This window comes from Triturus cristatus, chromosome 5_2, assembly GCF_964204655.1.
Source record: "Triturus cristatus chromosome 5_2, aTriCri1.1, whole genome shotgun sequence".
In the NCBI taxonomy this organism is placed as follows: domain Eukaryota; kingdom Metazoa; phylum Chordata; class Amphibia; order Caudata; family Salamandridae; genus Triturus; species Triturus cristatus.
The window spans coordinates 49432917-49459714 of NC_140588.1; the positions used below are offsets into that span (position 1 = coordinate 49432917).

Consider the following 26798-nt stretch of genomic DNA (forward strand, 5'->3'; position numbering starts at 1 on the left):
CGTCGTTCACGATCAGAGGGGGGAGTGGGCCTCCCTGATATCCATTTATACTACAAGGCAGCACAGCTTAAGGTTCTGGTCGAGTGGTCAAAAGGGGAATCAGATAAACATTGGCTGCACATGGATCGTAGCATGACTGGCAGAACCATTTGGGAATTTAATATGGCTCCCTAAAAAAGATAGACCCCCAAACACTTACATTGCAACACCCACGCGCAGTACGCTAAAGGTGTGGGACGCCGTGGCGGGAGACGAGAGGTGGACCTCTTTCCCCTCTCCGTTTACCCCGCTCCACTTTAATCCAGAATTTCCACTGGGACTCCATGAGGGGCCTTTTGACGCCTGGAGAGAGGGGGGCTGTCTTGCTCTGACCCATCTTTTTCATAACTATGACCCTCTCACCTTTGACAGTTGTCAGCGGGACTATAACCTGGGACCCACAGAACGGTACCACTACACTCAATTGATGCACTGGGCCCTAACACCACCAATACGCGATGCAGCCACCCAGCCCCTTACACGCTTCAAATCCTTCCTCACCAAGACCGCCACTATGAGAGGGACGATCTCCTTCCTCTACCAATTTCTTGTCACCGCTACGGTCTCCCCGAGACCGAGATACATATCCGCTTGGGAAGACGTTCTACAACGTACGATCTCGGATACTGAATGGGGACACCTATGGACAGACATTACACGCTTTAATCACTCTTCAGATTTAAGGGAAGCCTACCTAAAGACCATGATGGATTGGTACCTCCACCCATCTAGGCTCAAACAGATCTTTCCTAACACCTCTGACAGATGCTGGAGAGGGTGTGGACTACTGGGAGACTTTAAACATATCTGGTGGGACTGCCCGACTATTCACCCTTTCTGGGAGGAAATCCTTTCGCATATTAAAGATATACTGGGGTACCCCATTCCAACCACCATGGAGGGGGTCCTTTTGGGTCTCCGTGATTCTACACTTGAACATCAGACTCTGGCAGACAAAACGATTATGTGGTTGTGCATAGGCGCAGCGAAAGTTACCCTGGCTGCCGCCTGTAAAAGGAAGGAGGCACCAGCGATCTCCCTGTGGCACTCTAGGTTGTGGAAACTGCTCAGTTTGGGGTGGGAGGGAAGGGGGGATTGTTTTTTCATTCTTGATTTCTTGTTCCTGCTTTTCCCCAATTGGGGGATTGTTATTTTATAACCATGAGCGGTTCCAATGCCTCCCTTTGAAAAAGGTTTTTGGGCTATTCTCAATGCAAAAGAAAGATGGGACACTTATTACCACACTGGCTATCATCAATAGTTGTTTTGGATTCAACCCATACCCATCCATATAAGGAACTGTAATCCCCTTTAGCACTCCAATGCTACTGGGTTGGGCTGATTTGGAATTTTCAGTGTTAGCTGCTACTTACAGCCTCATTGCACCTAGTGCCCACATGTGAGGATGCCTTGAAACTCCTGTTAACTATTGTATCTTGTGCATAAAAACGAATAAAATATGTTTGACAAAAAAAAAGGCATGCGCATTCTGCAAATTGAGCAGGATTCCCCGCTTAAAGAGGTCAGCCAACATGAGACCACCCCCCTCCCTCCAAGCATCAAAGGGACCCTCCTCCAGAGCGAGGAAAGGCAGGATTAAAATGAATCGGAGTGTAAGGGGAGTGGAAGGTCGTCACGGGCATAGCCTTAGTGACGCTGTCTCAGACTCGAAGAGTGGTGGATGTGGGCGTGCTAAGATGTACATTAAGCGGCCTATCCTGTTTCCGCCTCCATGGGAGATCCCAAATAGTTCTGCCCACTATTTGGCGGTCCATATGGAGCCAGTGTTTCTTGGAGGCCTTGAGGGACCACTCAGCCAACACCCGAAGTTGGGCAGCCCTGTAGTATCCCCGGAAGTCAGGAAGGGCCAGCCCTCCCTCCAAACGCTGCCTGCAGAGCTGCCGTTGGGACAAGCGAGCACTCTGACCCTGCCAGATAAATTTTGTTATCGTTGTTTTGAGTTCTGAGAAGAGATTCTTGTCCACTGCAATCGGGAGGCCCTGGAATAAGTAGAGAAGGCGGGGGAGAACATTAATTTTAACCACATTTATTCTACCAATCCAGGAGATGAAAGCCGCACCCCATTTCTTAAAGTCTGATTTGAGCTGCCGCATTAAAGGCGGGAAGTCAGCCCTATAGAGATCAGAGACTCTAGGAGTGATTTGTATGCCTAAGTAAGTGATACCTTTTCACACAACAAAAGGGAAAAGACTCCTCCACCCGTGCCATCGTTACTCAGGGTAGTGTTAGGTTAAGAAGGAATTATTTCGACAGGTTGACCCTAAAGCCCACGGCCCACTTGAATAGACTAAGTTCCGTACACACCTTTCTGGTAGAGTGGCCGGCTGGTCTGTGATGGGGACAGGACATCATCCGCAAATAGCAAAATCTTATGGTCGTCCGTGCCGAACCTGACCCCCCCGGATATCAGAATTAACCCTTATCCTTGCTTACAATGGCTTGATACAGAGAGCAAAAAGCATAGGCGAAAGGGGCCAGCCCTGCCTCGTCCCTCTCAAGAGGTGAAAAGGCTCAGAGATTTCTCAGTTAACCAGGATACGGGACTAGGGGGCGTGATAGTTGGCTTGCACCATTCCAATGAAGGAGTCACTAAACCCAAATTGACGCAAGGTAAGACTAAGGAAGGGACAGTCGACCTGATCAAAGTCCTCCTCCGCATCTAAAGAGAGAAGGGCCGCCGGTACGCATTATTTTGCACCATTTCAATCAAATGAATGATCCTGCGTAAGTTATGTGTCTGCCTGTCCTTGATGAAGCCCGATTGGTCGGGGTGTATTAAGGCGGGTAGAATATTCTCTAGACGTGGAGCCAGAATTTTAGAATATAATTTGGCGTCTAGATTCAGAAGGGCTATAGGTCAGTATGAAGCGCATAATTGCAGGTCCTTTCCTGGCTTTGGGATCAGTGTTCCGAGCTAATTGAATTGAAGAGGTCTGCCAGGCGAGGAGCAAGTTCCTGAGCAAAGGTGCGGTAAAAGACCGCATTCAACCCGTCAGGGCCTGGGGCTTTTTCATGCTGAAGAGTATCTATCGCCTTCTGGACCTCCTCAACAGAGATGGGCTTACTAAGCTCCATATTGGAGGCTGGGGAGACCTGTTGTAAACTCAGGAAGTCTAAATAGCTCGTTAGATGTTGAGACACTAGGGGGTCCGCAGTATAGAGGGAACTATAGAAGTCCCGGAAAGCATTTGTTTTCCCCCTTTCTCTACTGTGCGTGATGCCTATCTCGTCAACCATTTGTTTAATGTACTCTCCTGCTTCGCTCTTGGTTGGCGTGCAAATAGAGAACCCACTTTATTGCCCCCATCGTACCCTCTGGCTTTGAGGCACAAGATAGTTTTCCACCCTGTTAGTGTAGATGGCCTGCAGCTTGCCCCGTAATGATGTGACCCTTCGTTGTGTTTGCAGGGATGGGGAGTTTTTCTGTGTTCTTTCTGTCTTTTGTAGGTCCTCCTCCAGCAAGAGCCTCTCTTCAGTTTGCTGGTTTTTAAGAGTAGTGGCTAGCGCTATGCATTTGCCCCTGATTACTGACTTAAAGGCATCCCAGTTGTTCCCATGGGAGGTATCTATAGGATTATTTGTGGCAAAGAACTCTTTAATCGACGTCCGGAGTTCGTCACAAAAAAGTCTATCTCTGCTGTGTTTGGAGCGCGGGCCGGCCATTTGATAGATACCTCCAGGGGCGCATGGGCGCATGGTCGGGGAGGCATATCGGGTGAAAGTGGCTCCCAGGAGCGAGTAGGAGAGCTTGAGTATGTCCTATGGGTGTGGGAAAAGAAAGAGTAATCTCGATCAATCAAACCCATATTCTGCAGAGCAGCTTTAAGTGACGTACTGAAGACCCCTCCCACCGATCTGAGGGTGGGTCGTATCCACTGAGGGATGACAAATAAGATCAAAGTCCCCTAACAGGATTATGTCCCCCTGGCAAAGCCCTCCAGCGTCGTAAGGAATGTAAGGAGGAAGTCTAATTCTTCCCCCTACTTCCCAGGCATGCCAAGGAAACGGTCGCTGGGCACTCATTCTCTCTCGCTTGGATTATGCCAATGCCCGATACTGTGGCATCCCTGGATGTCTGCTGAGTAAACTGCAGACTACACAAAACGCCACAGCTAGACTTCTATTTAACATCTCTAGAAGATCTAGCGTGAGACAGCATCTGCGTGATCTGCATTGGCTCCCGGTTGCCCAAAGAGTGCAATTTAAAGTCCTCACGGTGGTCAATAGAGATCTGCATGGTTTGGGACCTTTATACATCAGGAAGCGGTTCTGCTTCTATGTCCCCAGCAGAGTTTTGCGCTCAGCCACCCAACGTCGGATGACCATTCCCCGATTTCGCCGGTCCCGGTTGGGAGGTCAGTCCATCTCTGTCAAAGCTGCTTTGGCTTGGAATTTTCTCCCACTAGAAATAAGAAATATTCAGGATCTTCGACTCTTCAAGAAACGGCTCAAAACTTTTCTCTTTAATTAGCTGATCCATGCTTTCCACTCCCTTGGGTTTTGATAACTGCACGCGCCAGGACACTCTTGAGTATTTGAGCATGCTATAAAACCCTTTATAACATAACATAACATAATTGACCCGTGTTGGGCGTGTAAACCGTTGATATAGTGCATGGGCGGCCCCTCAATTCTCCCCTTACCATAATAAACCTCCCCACCTTGTCCATCTTGGTGTCGTGTGGGTGGAAGTCTTTCATAGTGGCGGAGGAGCGAAGAATCAATGGGTAGGCTTTATGCCTCAAACGGGACTCCTCACCCTTTTTCACATGTGTTTCTTGCAGGGCTACCATTTGACTAGGATGATCTCCCAGGTATTTCCAGAGGCGTTGTCGTTTATTAGGTGAATTGAGGCCCGTATATTCCAAGATATGTAGTTATCCGCCATTACTTAGGAGATCTCTTGTGTCGCAGCTCAAAAGGGCCTGCGAGGGCCCACCTCTCCCACAACCCGTCCCCCCCGCCCCCCCCCCCCACTCCTCCCAGGCCAAGCGCAAAGGGACATCGCACAACACCACAGAAACCAACGAAAACTTTTGAACAGTAAACAGTATATGCGAGCTAAGAAGCTCCTATTCTCATATGGGAGCACCCAGTGTCATTAGCTCCAGGGCGAGACCACATGCACTCCCGGAGCCCCATTGTAATACTTTCTGGAATACTTGACTTCCTGTTGGGCAATCCCGTTGGGTTGAATAGTACAATTACACAGCCAGACTATTAATAGCAGATGAGAATCGGGCTTGCAGTCTCAAGTTCAAGGGGATAAAAAGCAAGGAGATATCGCACCAGTGTGCTCCCCTACTCCCTCCCTTGAACTCTATCCAATATCGTGAGTCATTTAGTCTTGGGGGACTTTTCAGAGACAACTGAGGGCCTAAGTGAGAGTTAATGTCACCCCGCAGACTTGGTACCTCGTTTCCTAGGCGTCTGCCAAGGGCCAGGAGAGCGCTGCTCCCTTGACTGACCTGCTTCGTCGTCTCTCGTGGATGCTGCGTGTTGTGATGGGATGTTCTGGAGCCGCACTAAATCCGCCGCCTCTCCTAGGTTAGTGAAGTGGAGCTGTTTGTTGTTGAACAGGAAGGCAATGCCGAAGGGATAGGTCCATCTGTACCTGATTTGGCGCTCCCTTAAGGTGTCTGTGATTGGTCGGAAGAGTTGTCATTGGGCCAGTGTAGCCTGGGCCACATCCTGGAATAGAGAGCATAACACCCCCTGGAAGGAGATTTTGTCTCTGCCTCTGGCTTTCTGGAGGACCTGTTCTTTGACTTTGAAAGAGCTGAATTTGGCAAGAACGTCCTGGGGTAGCCAGTTGTCACCCTGCAATTGTGGTCCGACCCTATGGACCCGTACAAGCAAACTTCTGGGCCTCCGTCACCCAGGACCGTCGAGAAAAGACCGTACATGAAGGGCTCCAGGTCAGGGCCCTCACATCCCTCCTCCAGGCCTCTCACGTGTATTTTTTTCCCGGCATGACCGATTCTCGAGGTCTTCACACTTGAGAGTGGCAGCGCGCATCTGACTATGCAAGCTAGCAGATATTACTTCCAATGGCTCCATCCATTCCTCCAGCTCGCGATATTTAACCTCCAGGTCTAGGGTGCGAGTGCCCACAGAATCCACATCAGCCTGCAGCGCCACTAGCTTTGTGCCCATCTCTGCACAAAATGCTTCAAATGAGGCATCTATATCTGCTTTAATGTCCTCCCTCAACTCTCTCTTAAAATCACGCAGCGATGCTAACCAATCTTTGAGGGTGAGCGCCATTTCACCCACAGGGACCGCGGTGTGCTCCTTCTCCACCCTGGTGTCTGACGGTGCGAAGTAATTGGAGACCCTCTTCCCTTGAGCGTTCTTTAAAGGCATAGAGCTGCGATGTACGGTCCGCTTGGAGCCGCCTCCCTCCTGGACACTCCTGCATCTGGAATGGGCCCCCTGGAACACCCTGGTGTCTTATTTAACGTCTGAGCGTATGCCAAGGCTCATGCAGGCCCGACGGTCAGGATATTTCACTCCAGCGGGGGCCAGCGCTCGCTCCTGGATCCAGAGCAGTCACTTTTGTATCCGCAGCAGCAAGCAATGAGCCTCGGCTCCCGCCACAGCTGCTCGTGGTCCCGCTCCCTTCCTCTCAGTACCCGGTGCCATCCAAGGTCGCTGGCGCATGGTGAAGCCTGATGGGCGCCATCGTAAGGATGGGCAATTCTCACACCGTTCAAGGAGGGGGCCCCCTTAGCTTAAGTCATGCTGCCTGCATTGTGGGGGAGACACAGATGGACAAATGCTCTACCCTTGACTAAAAACGGGCCCCCACCTTGATTTACAGCGAGCTTCGGGGTTCTCCTCTATCATCCACACCAGGGCTGCCTCTCCTCATGTTGCCGCTGCCGTACCTCCTGTGCTCACTGCACTGGACTGCACTGGACGCCCTCCGATCCCGGGCAGCGAAGGGCTGAACTACAGCCTGGATAGCGCACTCCCGGTGAGTTTAGCTGCCAAGCGAGAGCCGCCTTCAGCCGTCTGCCATCTCCAGACAGGGGCCACCGCCATCTTGATAGCCGCTCCTCATCTCACGGCCGAGTTGTCATTCCGGCGGTGAAACCAGCATATGAGGGGTGCTCGGTGAAGTCCGAGTATCTGCTCTGTGCCCCTTGCTTTACTTCTTCCAAAACTGCGGTCCGGGCCACATTCTACGCGGGGCTTCCTCTATATTCCCGGGGCTTGGAGCGGAGCCAAATGAAAACTACGTCCGCGCGGCCATGATGGTTGGCCACGCCTCCTATATTGACATCAAACTGAAGCATTCATGCTGTATAAAATTGTAAGAGATATAGTGAAAGCTTGATGAAAATGCACCCTATCTAATCTCCAGCCTGTAAAAATATGTTGTGTTTAGTACTTTAATTAGTGAGTGTTCTGTTTCTTAAAGCAATTCTACATGTTGTTCACTTGCAGAAAGGGTCTTTGTAGAGGGATGGGTTTCCAACACAAGCTTTTTCCAGCCAGCATTTAATATGTAGAGATGTCTCAGCAGAGAGGCCATATTTTAGTAAAGCCCTTGACATCTACTGTTTAACTTGTAGAGTACTGTCAGCAGACATGGGGTCCTGTTATAACAGTGAAGCATTCACTCTTTATGGACTTGTATAAGATGGATTAACTGTTTCATAAACACTACCACAACTAAACTCTACCCTGTGTAAATCCGGTATAAGAGGGCCTAGTGTTTGTCTAAAATTGTGTGCACTAACCCTTTACTCTCTTCAGAGGTATCAGTAGAGACCTTTCTGTCTGTAAAGCCATTCATATACCATGTTCTCCCAGAAGAGATGCCTTTGTACACGTCTGGATTACTCATTAAAGCCTTTTATAACCAACCTATAGCCTCTATATATCTATTAGGAGAGAGGGAATGTTCTGACAGAAGTGAACCAATCACTCTGTATACCATACTTTTACAAACCCCTGATTTTACATCTAAGTTTACTAAACTCCATGTTTCCTCCGATAATATGTAGAAGCACAGATGCTAGTGTTTGTCTGAGGCCTTGTACACACACCATTTAGTCTGTTCAGAGATATACGTAGGCAGCTGGCTGTTTATAAAGCATTGTAATAGAGGAGGTACTAGTTCTCTAAGGTCTCCTACACAAAGCATTAGCTCCTTATTGAGCTGTCTCTTTGAGAGACTGCTGATACAGGGTAGGATGAGATTGGATCTCCATTTTGATCAAACTCTACCATGCAAACTGTTTAACATGCTGAAACATAGTAGCACAGGGCCTACCTATTCCCTTAAACCTTTTACACAGACTGTCTATTCTGCACAGAGGAATCATTCTAGAGGGTGGCCTTGCGTTGGTGAACTGAACATCCCATTCACTCATAGAATATATCTTTGAGATTGACTTTCTCAGTAAAGCCTTTCACATCCAACCTTTACTGTGAATAGATGTCTCAACAGAGAGGCTATCTTGTTATTAAAAGAATATAGAAGCATGTAGCCTATTTACACTTAAAAGAAAAGTAGCCCTCTCTTATCAAACTTAACCATACAGAATTTATACCTTGTTAAAATGTGATAATGCAAGGCCTAGTGTTTGCACAGATTCTTCTACATGCATCCTTTACCCCCTGTAGAACTGTCAGTATACCGATAGCTGTTTCTCACCTGAACCAAACATCCTCTTCACTCTCTGTAAACGTCTGTAGAAATGAATGGCTTCATTAGTCAAGCCCTTCACACCCACTGTCCAAACTCTAGAGGGGTGTTTGGAGAGAAGGTGTCTTGTTATAAAAGTAAACCATTCAATCTATAGGGACTTGTATAAGAAGGAGTAACTCTTTCATAAGCACTACCACAACCAAACTCTACCCAGTTTAAATTAGGTAGGAGAGGGCCTAGTGTTGGTCTAACCTTGTACATTAACCCTTTACTCTCTTCAGAGGTATTGGTAAATACATTCATACACCATGTTCAATGTGAGGGGATGCCTTTGTACAGGGCTGGATTACTTACTAAACCCTTTTACACCCAACCTATAACATGTAGAGACCTATTAGTGGAGAGGGAATCTTTTGACCGAAGTGAGACAATCACTCTGTAAACAATTCTGTTAAAAGTTTCTGATTTTACATCAAAGTTTGCTATCCTTCATCTTTCATCTGATAAAACATAGTAGGAGAGGGGCTAGTATTTGTCTGAGGCTCTGTACACACACCCTTCAGTCTGTTTAGAGATGTCACTAGACAGCTTACTGTTCATAAAGCGATGTGAGGCAGGAGGTACTAGTTCTGTAAGGTCTTCTACACCAAGCATTAGCTCTCAATTGAGTTGTCAGTTAGAAAAACTGCTGTTGCTTGGTAGTATGTGATAGATCACTGTCTGACAGAACTGTACCATGTAGAATGTGTAGCATGCTGGAATTTAGTAACACTATGCCTGTGTTTTATTTATTAGTAATAGTCTTTAGGAAGCAGAAATAAATTATATGGACTGTATATTTTTTCTGTTGGGTTTCCAGCCAGTTCAGGATGCCAACAATGCAGCAGAAGACTCAGGAGAAAAACCAACAACACTGCAAAGAAGTCTCAAAATATGAAACGGACGCAGAAAAAAAAAATGATGGTAAAAGAAATTGCAAATCCAGTGAGAGTACTATAAGTATTCTTACTTAATAAAATCATGTAAACTTTCTTCTACAGGTGAGCAGGATGCAACATGTAACAACAAAATGAGTCTTCAAAAAAAGTAATGCCACAAATGAAAAAGCCCAATTAGACAGATTTAGAAAAAATAAAGTTAAAGGACCTAGTCAGAAGTTTTTTCGTAGAAGAGTAGTATTATGAGAAGCATGACAACAGTAAAAGGCAAATTAGCTTTGCTAAACCAGAACAATTGTGTTGAGTGTCTAGTTGACAAGGCTTTTGTATTAAAAAGAAAGCTATTTATTCTCATTTTGAAGAGAATGAGATGTGCAGCTAAACCGATTAATTCACTGAAGGAACAATTTCGCCAAAAGGTTGAAGTGAGTAATGCAAACTTTTACAGTATTTTCCATTTTATGTGCAACAAAAAGAATCCACCACTAACTAGGTGAGGTTGTGAACTTTTTATGGAAAAAACAATACCAAGCTAGAGGAGCACAACATATACATATGTTATTGTGGGTGAAAGACGCACCAAAGTTTGGTCAAGCTACTGATGGCTCAGTGTTGTCATTCATTGAGCAAAATGTAACTTGTGACATTCCAGAAGAGTCTCAGAACAGAACTCTTGGGCAACAAGTCTTGCAATTCCAGTCACATAAATGTTTCACATTTCTCAACGGAGATACAGAGCAAAAGGTAAATAGTACACTAAGTGTTGTTTTTATATTCCTTATGGCTGTTATCTCTAAAGGAAGAGTGAACAGTTTTATGTCTACAGTCTGACTCACTGTTACTAGGTAATCTAAAAATACATATAATCTGGAAAGAAGTGAGGCTTCAAACCTTATCAAGGATTACAATTCACGAATCCTGACCGTGTGGAATGCCAACATGTATATTCTGTTTGTAGCAGACAATTCTATTTCTGTAGCTTGATACGTCACTTCATATAGAACTAAGTCAGAATGGACAGAGACAAATGATCTATAGGAAGAGATAGCAGAGCTCTCTTTAAGGAAAACGCGTTACGTTTTGAGCTTAAAGATTCTCTCACATAGAGAAATTGGCTCATATGAAGCTCGTGACAAACCTAGTTCTTCAAGCTTATATGGGAATTCCAAAGCAATCATTTGGGCTAGTTTAGGCCAGGCCTGGCCGTGCGTTTATACTGTTTCGTGAAATTGATTATTTTGCTCAGTTTGATCTAGAAAGCACGGAGTTCCTTAAAACAAATATGATGGACACTTATTACCCTAATTGAAGTGTCCATCTAGAAAACGTGTTTGTATGAAGTACAGCAGTACTATATATATATACAGAAATGACATTGATGAGAAAATTGAGCAAGGAAAGTTTGGGGTTGCTGACTGTAACAGATGTTTAGTGAGACATGCAAAACAAAGTCTCATTAGTCATCGCAAATCGAACTGTCAAGCAGGTGAGAAAAGAGAATTATTTTATCTGGCTCTGTTGCAACTTTTTAAACCTTGGCGTTTAGAAACTGAACGGCTAGGTGATTATGACTGCTACTAACATGCTTTCAATGCAGTCATAGAAAGCATCCAATGTGAAGGGTTTCCCACATATCAAAAAATTTTAAATGATTAAATCCAACGGGCGCAAACAATTGCTTTCGAGCTTTCAAAGGACAGCTCACAAGGCAGCCAGAGCTCAGGGGCTAATAGTTAATATCCCCTTCACTAGCCTGTCATTGAAAAATAAGGCACCTATAGCAATGAATGAAGTAGAAAATACTATGGGTCAAGTGAGGAGTGAGACCATTGATTTAGAAAGTTTGATCTCACAAATAAATGAAGAAGAACTAAAGATTTTTCAGCAAATAACAAAATCTGTAGAGCATGGACTGCTACATGATAGGTCTTAATAAACTTGTAACACATTCAAGCCTACAATTCTGTATGCTAGTGATCAGGCAGGTACAGGGAACAGCTTTCTGATTAAAGTGCACCAAACAAGCTGTCATCTATTGTATTGTGACTAGGCCTGAGCGATGAACTCTGCACTGTTCACGGAGTTTGCAGAGTTTTCCGCACACCCCGAAGCATGCGGAGTTACAAAAAAAAGCATCGTTTTTTCCTTGCTCGTGCTCCCCAACGTCAACGTTGGCGAGCGAGGAAAATCCTCCTCCCGGCAAGCTTTCTCAACACGGGTGGTTGGATTTCTCAATGCGGGGTCGTGGATGGTCGCAACAGTCCGCATTGAGAAACCTTCTGTTCGTGTTGGGAAAGCTGGCGCTCGAGTAGATAATATACTTGAGTGGAAGAAAAGAAGTAGTGCCCTCTTGTACTGCGCTTGGTGCTGTTCGCGCTGATTTTATAGCGGGAAACAAATACCCAGTGCTGCAATCATTACAAACAGCGTGACCAAACGTACCTCCGCTGCTTGCAGAACTCGGCATAGCGCGGCAGAGATTTTTTGTCACTTCGGGGACTTCCGCATAGTGGAACTCTGGGAACTCAACCCAGGACAAGTTGTGACTGCTCCTACTAAAACTAGCTGTTCACAACTTTAAAGGAATCGCATTGCACAGACTTCCATATATTCTGGTGACTTATGTTCTGATTGTTGATGAGGTTAGCATGGTATCAAACCTTATTCTAGTTTTCATTTATCTGAAGATGCAAGAGGTCCACAGAACTGACTATAGTTTTTTGTTTAATGGTAAACGTATCATAGCTTTTGGTGACCTTCTACAGCTGACTCCTGTCAACGGTCAACAAGTTTTTGAAAAACGTGTGCTTGAAGAACCTGAAAAGTCATTAGAGAGTATTGGAAATATTAACATATGGTTAAATTTCCAGTTCGCTGAGTTGACAACAAATATGAGACAGGCAACATATCTACAGTATGGGAATATATTAAAAGACATGTGAATAGGAATAATTAGTAAACACACAAAAAAATATGTTGCTTCTCATATGGTTAGTTCACTATTCTCACACAAGAAGTCACCAGTCTTATAATCCAACAAATCACGAAAACTCAAATACAGATTATGTGCTAGTGCCAACTTTGGAAAAGTCCGCACAATTTAACGTAAAAATGCTGAATTTGGAAAAAACGGTACAAAAGGGGGTGGTGATGGACTGTTCCCATGAGGCACAGGGTCAGACTGATTTGCATATGGCCATGTCTGAACTGGGGTGGCAGAGTGGGCTAAAGAACGATGATGGATCAAACCCAGATCTGTTTACTGGGTGTGAGTGTTTGATTGGTTCTGATGCTCCGTCCATCACCACCCCCTTTTGTACCGCTTTGTTCGCCATAAGTTGGCAGGGAATGCTCAGACGTGAGTCCCTTGCTCACTTTGATACTGGATTCAAGCAAGCCTGGCGGAAGACGGTTGAAATGCCAGAAACCGGTCCTAGGAAGCTTGTTTCCAGTCCAGGGAAGGCATGGCTTGGCGGTTCGGGCTGGACTGTTCCCATGAGGCACAGGCTCAGACTGATTTGCATATGGCCATGTCTGAATTGGGGTGGCAGAGTGGGCTAAAGAACGGTGATGGATCAAACCCAGATCTGTTGTCTGGGTGTGAGTGTTTGATTCGTTCTGATGCTCCGTCCATCACCACCCCCTTTTGTACCGATTTGGAAAAAACAGGAGACTGTGACTATGACTAGTAAAGACAAAATGGATCATCAAGGTTTAAACTTGCCAATATGTCACTCCACGGCTAAAAAACTGGAATTTCTAGAGAAAACAGTTTCACATACTTCTGGTTCAGAGAAGACGCTAAACCTCTGTTAAAATTGCAAAATAATATTACGACGAAATCTGAACATCGAGGAAGGATTAGTGAATGGTGCAGTGGGAAATGTGATAGACTTCATTACATATCCAACAGAACAGAGTATAAATATATTCTGATTAAATTTGATCACATTGAGAAATAAAAACAAAAAAGAAAGATACATTGCCCAATTTCTCCTGGTAAAAGATCTGTGTGTGAAAAGATGACAGTTTCCTTTGTGTTTGGCCCAAGCCGTAACCATTTACAAATCTTAAGGATTGGTTTGGATGCAGCTATGATGAAAATAGGTCACACTTTCACACTTGTAATAAATCATGTATCCACGAATATTTATGCATGGGTCTTAGGTTCTCTCCAATCCGTTTTCAACTTTTGATCACCTGGTTATTGGTTGTACACACTCTTTGGATGGTAGTAGCACATGTACAAAAATAAAGTCGCATGATTCTTATTATCTCACCAACTATATCACTTTTTGCATGATGTGCACTACAGCAAACCAGCTCTTTATACCGGCATATTAATTGAAATGCCAAGTGTTTTCCTTCCTTGCCGGATTTTATTATTCACATAAAGCACATTACTGGAGATACTACTGTTAAACTGCAATCCGGTTTAAACAAGTATCTTATAATATCTAAATGCATCTGAATTCCGATATGTGTGTGTGTGTGTGTGTGTATGTATATGTGTGTGTATATGTGTATATGTGTATATGTGTATATGTATGTAGGTGTATATATATATATATATATATATATAATACAGCCTTGAAAAAGTCACTGTTGTGACGAAACACGTGTCTGCTGTACTTTCTGGACTGGCTGTTTTCTCTACTAACTGAAAATACAAACATCAGTGAAATCCATTTGACTTTGTGTTATGGAATATTTTTGGTCTATACTTAATGACTACAGTAAAATTTGAAAGTAACTGTTTATATATTGTTGGCGGGAGTGTGATGGTATCTGTCTTTCAATGATTTGGGGGGGTCCAAATAATGATTAATTGGAGGTCCCCAGAAATCAAAAGATTGAGAACCACTGGTTTAGGTAGATTAGAATATCCCCTTCATATCATTCAACGTTGGGTTCTTGACTCACTACCTGCAGCCTGTGCCTGCCATCCTGCTGTCGTATCCTGCTTGCTAGGGGCTCCATCGCCAGCGGGAAGAGCAAGAGCAACAATGGCCATCCCTATTGAGTGCCCCTATGGATCTGCCACTGGTCTGCGTATTCCAACCTAACCCCTACCTGCACGATCAGATCCGAATAAAGCACCCAAATTCAGGACAAAATTCCTTACCAATCCCCATGTGATGCAACTCTCGGAGCTACGACCAGGATAAGTAATCAAAGACTTTCTCCATATCCACTGAGAAAGATAATGCCCCTGAGCATCCCTTGGCAGTTCATCAAAGGCATGGAAGAGGCACCTGATGTTCAAGGATTTGCTCCTCTCTGGAAGAACTCCGCACTGGTTCGGGTGGACCGTAAGTGTGGTTGAATGTGGTTTGCTATGATCGGCCCCACGATTTTTCAGTCCAAGTTAAGTAGAGGCAAATATATATATATATATATTCCAACCATGCTTGGGAATCATCACAATAAGACCCTCACATGAGGATGATGACAAGTGTCCCGCCGCTTGAGCCGCATTATACAACAGAGCTAGATGTGTAATAAGGACCTCCTGGAAGCCTTTGAAAAGCTTTAGGGAAAGGCCTTCACTGCTCGTGTCTTGCCCATCTCTAAACTGTTTAATCGCCAAGGCCATCTCGTGCTCCGTAATGGGATCCTCTATTTGAAGTCTAGTTTCTGAGGTTAATGCAGACAATGGGGTGCCAATCAAAAAAGAATTCCGCTGGTATTCACTAGCATCATGTGCGGGTCCATATACGGCCCTGTAGTAATCCGAGAACAACGCAGTGATGTCTGCTTGCCTATGCACATAGCGTCCCTGTAGATGGTGGATTGTGGTTATCTGAGAAGACACTGAGTAGTATGCTGGCCCAGAATTCACCCGCCCCTCCTCTCCCCCCATACACGTGCCTCTGCAATTTGTATTCCTGAGAATAACGTTGAGTCAACCTAGAGCTTAGATCAGTTTATTCTACACACTTTTGAACCAGGGCGTGACAGACCTCCATGTCCAAAATCATGCACAGTCCATGAAGTGCAGGCCTCGCACTGTCTGTTCCTGCTTAATCCGGTCCAGTTGAGTTTGCAGAGCGAAAGAGACTCCAGAGAAGGTCTTAATACAGATCCGCGTATATACAGTATGAAAGCCTTCTACTTGATCAAAGGCATGGAGGCTGAACCTGCATTGACTTTGAAGTAGTTTTTGATCTCTTTGCTTAGAGTGCCCTGAAATGCGGAGTCCTCCATGGCCAAGCACAGCAGGTGCCATAATATTTGGTGTCCTCAACAGGCCCCATCACACTGACAGGAAGAGCGAGCAATGGTCTGAGTGGAGTATCGATCTATATTGTGTGCAGACTCTTTGAGCTGCTGGGAGGTAAGGAACATGTCTATCCTGGTGTTGAGCATGACTATGATAGAAATTAGAGCACTCCCTGGCTAATGGGTGTGCTATTCTCCATGCATCCAATGAATACCAGTTACGGACTGAGTTACCAATGTATTCAGGTGCCTTGTGGGCCAATACGCATGGCAGAGTAGGATGAGACCTACCCATTGTGATGTCAAGGACACATTGAAAGTCCCCATCCACCAATAAGGGCCCAGCCAACACCCATTCCAGCAGATCATTTAAGGAATGTAAGCATGTGGCCTTCCCTGAGTTGGTAGAGTAAAGCCCAAGAAGGTGAACCAGCAATTCATCCAACCTCCCACTCACAAACACATACATGTCATCAGGATCTGCCCCCTGCTGCTCTGGCTGGAATGGCACCTCTGGTGCAATCAAAATCAGAACCCGCAAGTGTAGTCTGAGCTCCTCCAGATATGTGCGTCTCCTGCAGTATAGCAATGTGAATGTTGCACCTGGCCAGATAGGACCGAATGCGGTGGTTCATGGCCGATTGATCAGTTCCCTCTGATATTCCATGTGATAAAGTTAAAGCTATTGAATTTTTTCATGACGTACGTTAGAAGAGAGGTTGACTCCACCAGGCAGTCCCACACTCCTCCTCGCCATGTCAGCCGCCCATCCAGCCTTCAGGCCCAAGCCAAAAAGGGCACCCAAAACAACACGCCGAACACAGCGGGGATCGTCAAGTACATGTGTCAACAAGCTGTCTTTCAAGAACATTAAAAGAAAAGTAAGAATTATTGCCTCTTACTGGGCTGAATTAAAACCCATAACCTGCCCAATCATAGATTGTCAAAATAACAAGCAAGAAGGCAAGCTGCTGAAGTAAGTGAGCAAAAAAAGGAGCGCAAGATATATGAAAGAGACAGGGCAGAAAGAAAGAACTGATGTCTCTACGAGATTAAGTACAGAGACATGGTTCCAGTTACTGTTCTGTAGAGGCAGGGCTACATGCTGCCCAGAGAAGACAATGGGTACACTCAGAGTAGCAGCCATTCCTCCCTGGGGCGGGTATTCTAAATGAATATTTAGGCAAGTCAACATGCTCTTAGGATTCCATGTGAAGGATGTGCAGTCCCTATCCAATCAGGTGTGGTTATCTGAATCTGGGCCCCCCTTCATGTCACTGCACCTTGATTCAAATCATATCAACTCCTCTGCTGACTGGTTTAACCTGAGGGAGTACCAACATCCCATCATCCGAGCTGATTAGGAGCTGGTTCTCGGCGGATCAAAGCATCGGAGCCCTGACTGTCTCAGCTTGAGTTTTGCTAGGAATCCTCTTCTCCCCCTCTTGTACTTAGAGCTTTGGAACAGCTGCATCATCCCTGTGAAGTCCCCGCCTGCAAGGAGAACTCCTGTGTCTCAGCCCAGTCACAAGCCTCAGCCAGGTCCCAGAAGAAGGACCTGCCCTCGTGAGTGAACCTGAGCCTAGCGGGGACAAGAGTATATTTCAGTCCATTTCCTGGAGCCTGCTCTTCATGCTGAGCGAGAAGGATTTGTTTCTGGCCGGCTGTATTGTAGTCCTGAAAGATGAGGACTATGCTGTTATCCACAGTGTAGTGGCCCGCCTGCTTGTCGGATGACTTCTCGATCACAAAAATGCAGACGTTTTGCCACCGTAGGTCTGGGCAAGGGCCGTACCTGGACCGTTGTGCTCATTCCAGGAAGAACAGGGACATGCTGCCAGGCACCATTGTCCCAGTTAGCCAATCCTCCAGGAAGGTCACCCAGTCCTGTTTCTCTGTGCCCTCAGGGAGGCCCACAAGGGATATGTTGCTGCAGTGTGCTCACCCTTCTGCGTCCTCTGCTCTGTATTTGAGGATGCATAGTCAGTTTGTAAGATCCCGTGCCTTGTGTTGAAGGTCCGTCATCTGGGGCTGCAGCTACAGTATTGATGATTCTGTTTGAGTAACCATCTCTCCTAGTTTTCTTTGGGTCTAATGGAGGAGGCCCTCCTCTATGGCCACCCCGTCGATCTTCACCTAAATCGAGAATGTGGAAGAGTTAACTTACTACAGCATCTGTGCAACCCATCAGGACAGGGTATGCTGGGCACCAAAGTGGACAGTAGCGTGCAGCTGATAGTGCCTGCAGAATTTGATTGACCCTTGCGTCATTCTCTGGTCGTGGTGCAGGAGCGGTCAGCAGTTTAGACGTCTCTGGCTTCCCCATTGTCAATGTGGCTACGAGTTAGACCCTGATGTCCAAGTGTCAGGTCCAGAGTCCTGTTCACAGACCAAGACCAGTCAGTGTGTTAGCCTGCTTGCCCACCGAAGGTGGTCAGGTAGCATGTGCAGCCAACCAGTTGGTTTCACAGTTAGGCCCGATCTTCGTCAAGTTATGCCATTGAAAAAGTGAAGTGAATCCTGCAGCGGACAGCGTTGTTTGGAAGCAGCAAAGCCAGTGAGAAACTGAGGGGAGAGCCACACTCCTCTATTCAATATTTGGTGGGACTGGGCTCCTGCTCAGGTTGTGCTGTCACCGATGTCAAGGGTTCTGCTCCTCCCAGCCTAACCCTAATGGGGCCCCCCTTGTCAGTGCAGCCGCCCAGCTCAGAAAACAGGATTAGCTCTTCAGGCGTTAGGTCACCCCCCCCCTCTCGCCTTACGAGGCAGTACCCACCCTCAGTCAGATATTCCCAACACCCAGGTGAGAGACACCAACCGATGCTGCATTCTCACAGCGAGGGGGTCAACCTGTAAAAGACCCAGGACATCAATATATACATAAAAGTAATCCGGAATGAGGTCCTGGTTCTAAAACATTACAGAATTGGTGTAGTGCATAACCTCTAAAAACTTTAAGATAATCCATAATCCCTGCGATGGAATGGTCTTCTCCTAATGCGAGAAGACTGTTTCATCCCCAGAAGAGAACATTGTTGCGTCCCAAGAAAAGAACTTTGTTGCGGGGGTTTGGCCAGCTCAGAATGTCACCATTTACACTCGCACCATTCACTGTGTTAGCCATCTTGACATACTCTAAATGTCTCCTTCCTCCAAAACCACAATGTTCTTACTGACTTTCACAGTCTTGACAGGACTGAAATAACTTGACTTCCCTTTGGGTGTCCACACAGGCTGCTTTATATAAACCATTTCAACCACATCCCACTTCCTTTCTAGTGCAGGATAATTCTCATCAAAACGCTTCTTGTACCTTTTCTGATGATCAAGTAGATTTCATGAGCATTTTCCCTTCCATTCGTCATGCCTACCTGGAACTTGCTTCTGACTTATTATCCACAACGGGTTAAGCTCAGAACCTGCCACTCTACCTTGGAGACACAGGAAAGGGGACAACCGTCACTCTATTAAAGGTATAGCGATGTGCCCAAAGCTACCTTTATCACTGGTGTCCTTTTCTCAGTGGCAATCCAAGCATACTCCTTCACAAACCTGTTTGTTTGTTCCACCAGGCCATTTGCCTGTGGCACATATAGAGCAGTACGACAGTGGGTGGTAGAGAGTTAATTTAAAACCTCTTTCATAGCTAGGGATATAAACTAAATCCCAAGATAAGTTATGATGGTTTGGGGAATCCCCTCACAAGCAAAAACATCACACAATAACTCTACAACATCCCTAGGGATGACAGAACCTACACAAAAAGCTGTAATCCACTTTGAAGTATAATCCACCAACACAAGAGCAAATCTCTCCCCTGTGGTAACAATTTAAAAGGACACACGATGTCCAGACCCAGTTTACTCCAAGGCTCACTGGGTATATCCACGGGTGACAGCGTAGCCGTTCTCACTAACTTAAATTTTCACTGCATGCACGTTGCAAGCAATCCTTCACCACCATTTCAGCCTGCCTGTCAAGCCCAAGTCTTTAATTATATTCCCTCATTCTATCCTTTGTTAAACTCCTGCCTAGAGTCTGCTCATGGGCTGGATTTAAGATCCTTCTTTCAAATTCCAGGAGGAGGGACCAGCCGTTCACCCCGGTTAAGCAACTTATCCACAATATTTAGTTCATCCTTCACATTCCAAAATCCTTTCACTTCCTCTGACACCAACTTCCAGGAGGGCAAACCCTTAACAACAAACCTTAAAACTTGTTTCCGGGGGGAGGAGCCTAGCGCGCAACCAAGATGGCCGCGTAGGTGCGAGGCTCCCGAGGACCTCCGCAACCTCCCACGACTATCCTGAATTTATCCTGTCTCGGATGAGGGGAATGTGTTAGTGAGCCTGAGCTGATGAGGTGGCACCCGTTTCCCGTTGTCAAATCGGACCTCGGACACCGGAGTGAGCACCGATTGAAGTCTGCGGCCTTCTCCTCGCCAGACCCCGGATTTGCGCTGAGGGGTGACCCAGTGACAAAGTGAACAACAGCGGCGGGCCGGGCCTGGCGAGTCGCGCACCCCGCGCTTTCGCTTTCGCACCCCCTTGCAATCACTGCAGGGTTGGGTCGCGGGGCTCTTTGTTTTGGTGTGGTCTCGCTGGGAGACTTGGCCTGCCCGCCGGCTGTGACCCACCCCGCCGATCGGGGGGTGGCCCCCCCCGGAGCTTGTGGCCCTGATTGCCTGCCCTTCACGACGTGACTGGTGCGACCGGGAGACTAGTGGCCATGGCCACCAAACAAGATGGAGACCGGGCAAAGACCAAGCCGACCCGGCGTGGCACCACCCATCAGGCCAACAGTATGGACCGCTATACCCTCCAGAAGGGATCTCCCGGCGGACCGCACAAATCCCCTGAGGACCCTCCTGATGCCCCGGACCTGCCCACGGATCTGACTCTGCGGGATGTCATGGGCGCCATTGCCGAGATGAAGGCCTCGGTAGGCCAGCGGTTCGACACACTGGCACAGAAGATCGACTCGTTCCTCGTGGATGTTGGCCTGGTGAGGGCCGATCTTTCCAAGACCAACGACCGAGTTGATTCTTTGGCCCACACCGCATCGGGCCTTACTACTGATGTGGCGGCGCTACAAACAGAGGTGCGCCGGCTTAGTCAGGCGAGCGCCCTTATGGATCGGCGCCTGGAGGACTCCGAGAGTCGGGCCCGGAGAAACAACATCCGCATCATCGGAGTACCCGAGGGACGGGAGGAAGCGGCGGCGGACCTATTTGTGGAGGACCTGATCGCTACCCATCTCCAGCCACGGGGGCTGAGTAAATTCTTCGCGGTGGAGCGGGCCCACAGGGTTCCCGGGAGAAGGCCGAAGGTCGGAGCCCCTCCGCGGCCCCTCATTGCCCGGATTTTCAACTTTCGGGACAGAGACGCTATCCTGCAAGCCTCCAGACTGTTGGGGCCGGTTAAGCTTGACAACATGGAGGTGAACTTTTATCCGGATTTCACCCCAGCGGTCCAGAAGCAGAGACTGAGCTTCCAGGGCGTCAAGCGCCGTCTTCGGGCCTTGAACCTTAAATACGCAATGCTCTTCCCAGCCAAGCTGCGAGTGGAGGTAGAGGGTCGCACGCACTTTTTTGATCGCCCCGAAGCGGCCGGAGACTGGCTGGACACTCTGTCTGGGGATCGTGACCTGGGGGGCGGGGGGGGGGCGGCAGGGGGAGACGGCACACTGGATCGGGACTGAGGGGGTGATGTTGGGCTTCACTCTGGACAAAAATGTTGCCACTCTCGATTCAGCATCTGTCTGTATAATTTCCCCTCCTATGGAGGTTGTGTGGGGTCTCTTGGGGGTTCTCCCTCCTCCTCTAGGGGGCTTAGCTAGTTTTTATTATATATATGGGGCGACAGGCACACTGCACGTTGGGGGGGCTGTTCGGGCTCATGCAGGGGTGCAGGGAGGGGGGATTTTTGTTGGGGTGGGTGGGTAGGGATGGGGGGGGTGTTGTTCGTTTTCACCACAAGGCAAAAGTATCATTGTGCTAGCTCTATAGTGCTCTCGGGGGGACGAATGGTGGCTCTTGTCTATGATGGGGGGTAGGGAACTAACTCTGTTGTCCTGGAACGTGAATGGACTGGGGGACAGGATTAAACGTGGGGTGGTCCTGCAGTTCTTGAAGCGAATCTCGCCCGATGTAGTTTTTCTGCAGGAGACACACCTCATTGGCAACTCCTTCTGCGCCATGAATCGGCGTGGCTATCGCCTAGTGGCCCATTCGGGCTTTACGTCTGGCTCAAGGGGTGTGGGCATCATGGTTAAGAACTCGCTTCCGCTGGAGATTGATGAGGTGCTCCATGACGACAGGGGACGGTACGCGGTCTTGGTGGGAAGGATGGAGGGCAAAGTGGTGGTTTTTGGGTCAGTATACGTCCCACCGGGGCTGCAGTCGACTACCTTTGCGGACCTGGGGCGCCTCCTCCTTGGCCTTCCGGGGGGGATTCTGGTGGTGGGGGGGGATTTTAATGCGGTGGTTTCCGGGACTGTGGATCGTCACCCCCCTAGGGACCTCCCCTGGGCCCAAGCGTGGCTCTCTGGTCTATTGGACACTTTGGGATTGGTGGATTGCTGGCGTTTAAAACATCCCACGCAGTTACAGTATACCTTCCATTCGGGGGCCCATGGTAGTCTCTCACGACTAGATTATGTCCTGGTCCCGGCGGCCTATGTTGGGAGGGTGGGAGAGGTGCGCCATTTGGCACGGGGTATCTCGGACCATTCCCCGCTCCTGTTACACCTGGACCTTTTTCCGAGGGGTGAGGGTAGGGTGGTCCCGATCAATCCCTGGTACTTGCGCGACCCCACTATTCGCGCTGAATTGATTAAATCCCTCCAGCGCTACTTTGACGAGAATGTGGGGTCCGTACCTTCGGCTGTCTCACTGTGGGAGGCATTCAAGACAGTACTACGAGGAGAGGCCCTGTCCCTCATTTCCCACACCCGGAGGCGCGAGCGGGAGGAGGTGACCCGGGTGGAAGCTGAGATAGCCGAGTTGGAGGGTAATCTAGAAAGTGGGGTGACGGATGCCGTATTGCATGTCCTCCAACTCCAGCAAGCGGCCTATAGGGCCCTCGTCACGGAGGCAGCCAGGGGCCTCAGTAGAGAGCAACAGGGGAGATTGTATGATGTGGGTGATAAGGCTGGTAAATTGATTGCGTGGCTGGACAAAAAGGAGAGAGCGAGTCATGTAGTCCCGCTGATTGAGAAAACAGACGGTGTGTGTGTTACTGAGCCGGAAGAAATTGTCTCCTGCTTCGCGGACTATTTTCGTGGGGTGTATTCCCCGGTGTCTTCCTGCTCCGAAGAGGATTCCCGTACCCTGCTCAGGGATATCGCGCTGCCTTCCCTTTCGGAGGAGGACAGAGTGTCGTTGGACGCCGCTCCAACCTCCGACGAAATCGCCCTCGCCATACGTTCGGTCGCTTCCGGCAAGGCCATGGGTCCTAATGGTCTCCCCATCGAGTTGTACAAATTGAGACCGGATACGCTGGCACCACATCTCCGATCGATGTTCCTGGAGGCCCATTCGGTGGGCTCCCTCCCGCTGGACCAGCGTCTGGCTACAATCGTGGTTATCCACAAGGAGGGGAGACCTCGGGACCGGGTTACATCCTATCGGCCCATTTCGCTACTGAACGCGGAGCCTAAAATTCTCGCCAAGGTCCTGGCCAATCGGCTGGTCGGCGTGGTGGGCGAACTGGTTCACCAGGATCAGTCCGGCTTTATTCCCCATTGTAACACAGCTCTTAACTTGCGGCGTTTGCATGGGGTGCTTGCACGTGTTCAGTACATACGGGAGCCGGCCATTTTGGCATCCCTGGACGCCACCATGGCGTTTGATACGCTTGAATGGCCATACATCTGGGCGATGCTTGCGAAGTTTGGCTTTGGCGCAGGGTTCATCAGCTGGGTCAAATTGCTGTATTCGGGCCCATTGGCGCAGGTGGTGGTGAACGGTAGAGTATCGGCTCCGTTCGAGCTGGGCCGGGGCACGCGGCAGGGCTGCCCCTTATCGCCGCTTCTTTTTGCGCTTGCCTTGGAGCCCCTGGCAGAGTGGCTGCGGTGGGAGCCTTCCATTCGTGGTCTCCGTTGGACCCCCGAGCATGAGGACCGCGTATCCCTATACGCTGATGACATCCTCTTGTACCTAGCTTCCCCACGTAACTCACTTATAGTACTGGTTGATGTTTTGCATTCATTTGGTCGTAACTCCGGCCTTGTCATCAACTGGGCTAAATCGTGCGTGTATGTTCTCTCGGGGGAGGCGCCCATTCTCCCGCGGGGCTGTCCGATCCAGATCGCCCCGCAGGGATTTCGGTACCTGGGTGTCTTCATTGCTCTGGACCCGGAGGCCCGGTATGATCGGAACTTGCTTCCCCCCCTCCAGCGCCTGAAGGAAGATGTCACGCGCTGGCGGCGCTTGCCGCTCTCGCCGCTTGGCCGGGCGGCATTGTTTAAGATGATGTCTCTGCCGCGCTTCCTCTACGCTTTGCAGAATACTATGGACCCCGTCCCAGCGCGCTACTTCCGTGAGGTGGAGAGTTTGCAGCGCCGCCTGTTCTGGGACGGGAGGCCGCGTATCGCCCTGGCGAAGCTGACGCTCCCATGGTATGACGGCGGGATTGCCCTCCCGGATATCAAAAGATACTATTGGGCCTCCCAGCTGGCTGCGATTAATCACGGCCTGTATGGGCCCGCTTTAAACCCGGCATTCGAAATGGATAAGATGCTACTCCCGGGTGGGGACTATAATCGAGCGCTCTACTCCAGCACGCCCGACGCTCGGCTGACCGGCCCCACGCGTGTCATGGTGCGAGTGTGGCACGCGGCTAATGTGGCGATGGGGTGGAAGGATCGTCTGACCCGGGCGTCACCACTATACGCGTCCGAGCAGTTGGGCTCCCTGTGGACCTCGAAGGGCTTCGAGAAGTGGGACATGATAGGCATTAGCAAGGTGGGGGATCTCTGGACGAGGGGAGGATTTAAAACGTTCGAGATGCTGCAGACGGAATTCCACTTGCATGGCAGGGAGTACTTTCGGTATTTGCAGATCCGTCATGCACTGGGCTCCGTCTTCCCGGACGTTGCATCCATCCCGGAGTGTTCCCCCCTTGAGGATAGAGTGCTGGATGGACACTTTCCGGACAGCACGATCTCACTGATCTACAAAAAACTGATCAATGACCGCACGGGATTGCTGACTGCCCTTCGTGAGGCTTGGGTTGCCGATGGACTGGAGCTGGACGACGAGGACTGGACCCTGGAAGGAACATATGGATTGGTGCATGTTTCGGGAAAAGGTGATGTATGTTGCGAGAGGTAAGCCTGGGACATGGGTGAAGGTCTGGGGCCCCTGGAACGCCTACCGCGGGGGAATCTGTACTCCACCGTTATTGCCCGATCCGTCGCCTGCCCCATCCCCGTAGCCGACCCATCTTCCCTGTTCCGGGCATTGAGTTTTACCCAGCCCTAATCCTGATCTCTTCCCCTTCTTGATACTCCTATGGATTGGTAGGGTCCCCCTCTCAGGGGAGCACATGCTGCTATTTCTGATTGTAGATTGCCTTGTGGTTTTTGTTTTTTCTGGTTGTTATTTCAGTTTAAAATGAAACCGTACAGTGGGGTCCGGATGGTGTGGCTATCAACGCTGCTAACTCCTGTGCATCTTCCTTAGCCGCAACGCGCGCTCTACAATGTGTATCATATGCTCCTTTTGTTTACTAGTGGCCGGCCGGAAGGTTGTAGGCCCATCTTTGTATATTTTTTGAGTTTTGTAATAAACGGTTTCAAAAAAAAAAAAAAAAACATGTTTCCGTATTTTATCTTTAGAAACCTCAGACTTCCATTCCTCCTGAGTCAAGGCTTCTTCCCTGAGCCATAATACAGGAAAATCTAACTTTACCACAACCAGCTCATCCAACGGAAGTCGTGACAATCGGTCAGCTGGAGCATTTTTTCCATCTCGAAGATATTGTATTTGAAAATTGAATTCTAATAGACACTCCATTCATTGTTGTATTCTGGGAGTGGCACCATCACTGATTTTACAAGAGAAAATGTTATCCTAATGTCTATGTTCAGTCCTTATATGAACGGTAGGCCCCACAAAATGTATTTGAAATGGTCTATTGCCCACATGCAGGCTAATGCCTCTCTCGTCACCCACTGAATATTTCTTTACAGCCCACTTTAATGACCGAGAAGCAAACGCTGTAGTCCTCTTTTCCATTCACAACTTGAGATAAGATTAATCCTAAACCCTTCAGGCTGGCATTAGTTGTAAGTGTAGTTCGCTTGGACACAACAAAATGTCCCAAAGTTGGTATTTTTCCAATCTCTAATTCTATCTCCTCAAAAGCTTCCTTACACTCTTTTGATAATAAAAAATATTTCTTTTCCTTGAGACGTTATATATGGTTGCACCACACCGGCAATAGTTTGGATACATTTAGAGTAATACTCTGCCAGAACAAGGAAAGATCTTACTTGATCCTTATCACCTGGCAATGGCACCTTCACAATCGAGTTAGTGATCTCTAACTTGGGACAAATGCCACCCCCTGATAGTGTGACCGAAATTTGAGACTGAGCCCACCCTGAATTTACATTCATCCCTATTGGCTGTGAGCCCATTTTCTATTAGTTTGACCAACATTTACTACAATGTTAGATCAGATCATAGCTCTCTTGCTCCTTACCATAAACCAAGATGATGTCCTGAAAATTAGAACACAATCGATCTCTTTAAGTACTTCCATCATCCTTTGGAAAAATGCTGCTGCCGAGGATAAGCCAAAAGGCATCCTTAAAAACCTGAAAGCCCTCACTGGCGTAACAAAAGATGTAAGTGCCCTTGAGTCCTCATAAAGAAGCTCCTGATCATAGGCAGTGGATAAATCCATTAC

General features: G+C 48.1%; 1 protein-coding gene across 9 annotated transcripts in view; it reads left to right on the plus strand.

Moving 5' to 3' along the window:
* PTPN3 (protein tyrosine phosphatase non-receptor type 3) overlaps positions 1–26798 on the plus strand; it is a 1752022-nt gene that overhangs the window by 171836 nt on the left and 1553388 nt on the right. For 4 of the 9 annotated variants that reach the window (XM_085606835.1, XM_085606836.1, XM_085606834.1 and 1 more), the window contains one exon: positions 9582–9685. The exons of the other annotated variants lie outside the window; for them this stretch is intronic. In XM_085606835.1, coding sequence (XP_085462961.1) covers positions 9592–9685 — 94 coding nt within the window. In that variant the 5' untranslated portion in view covers positions 9582–9591. The remainder of the gene's footprint in view (positions 1–9581; positions 9686–26798) is intronic. 9 annotated transcript variants of the gene reach the window in all.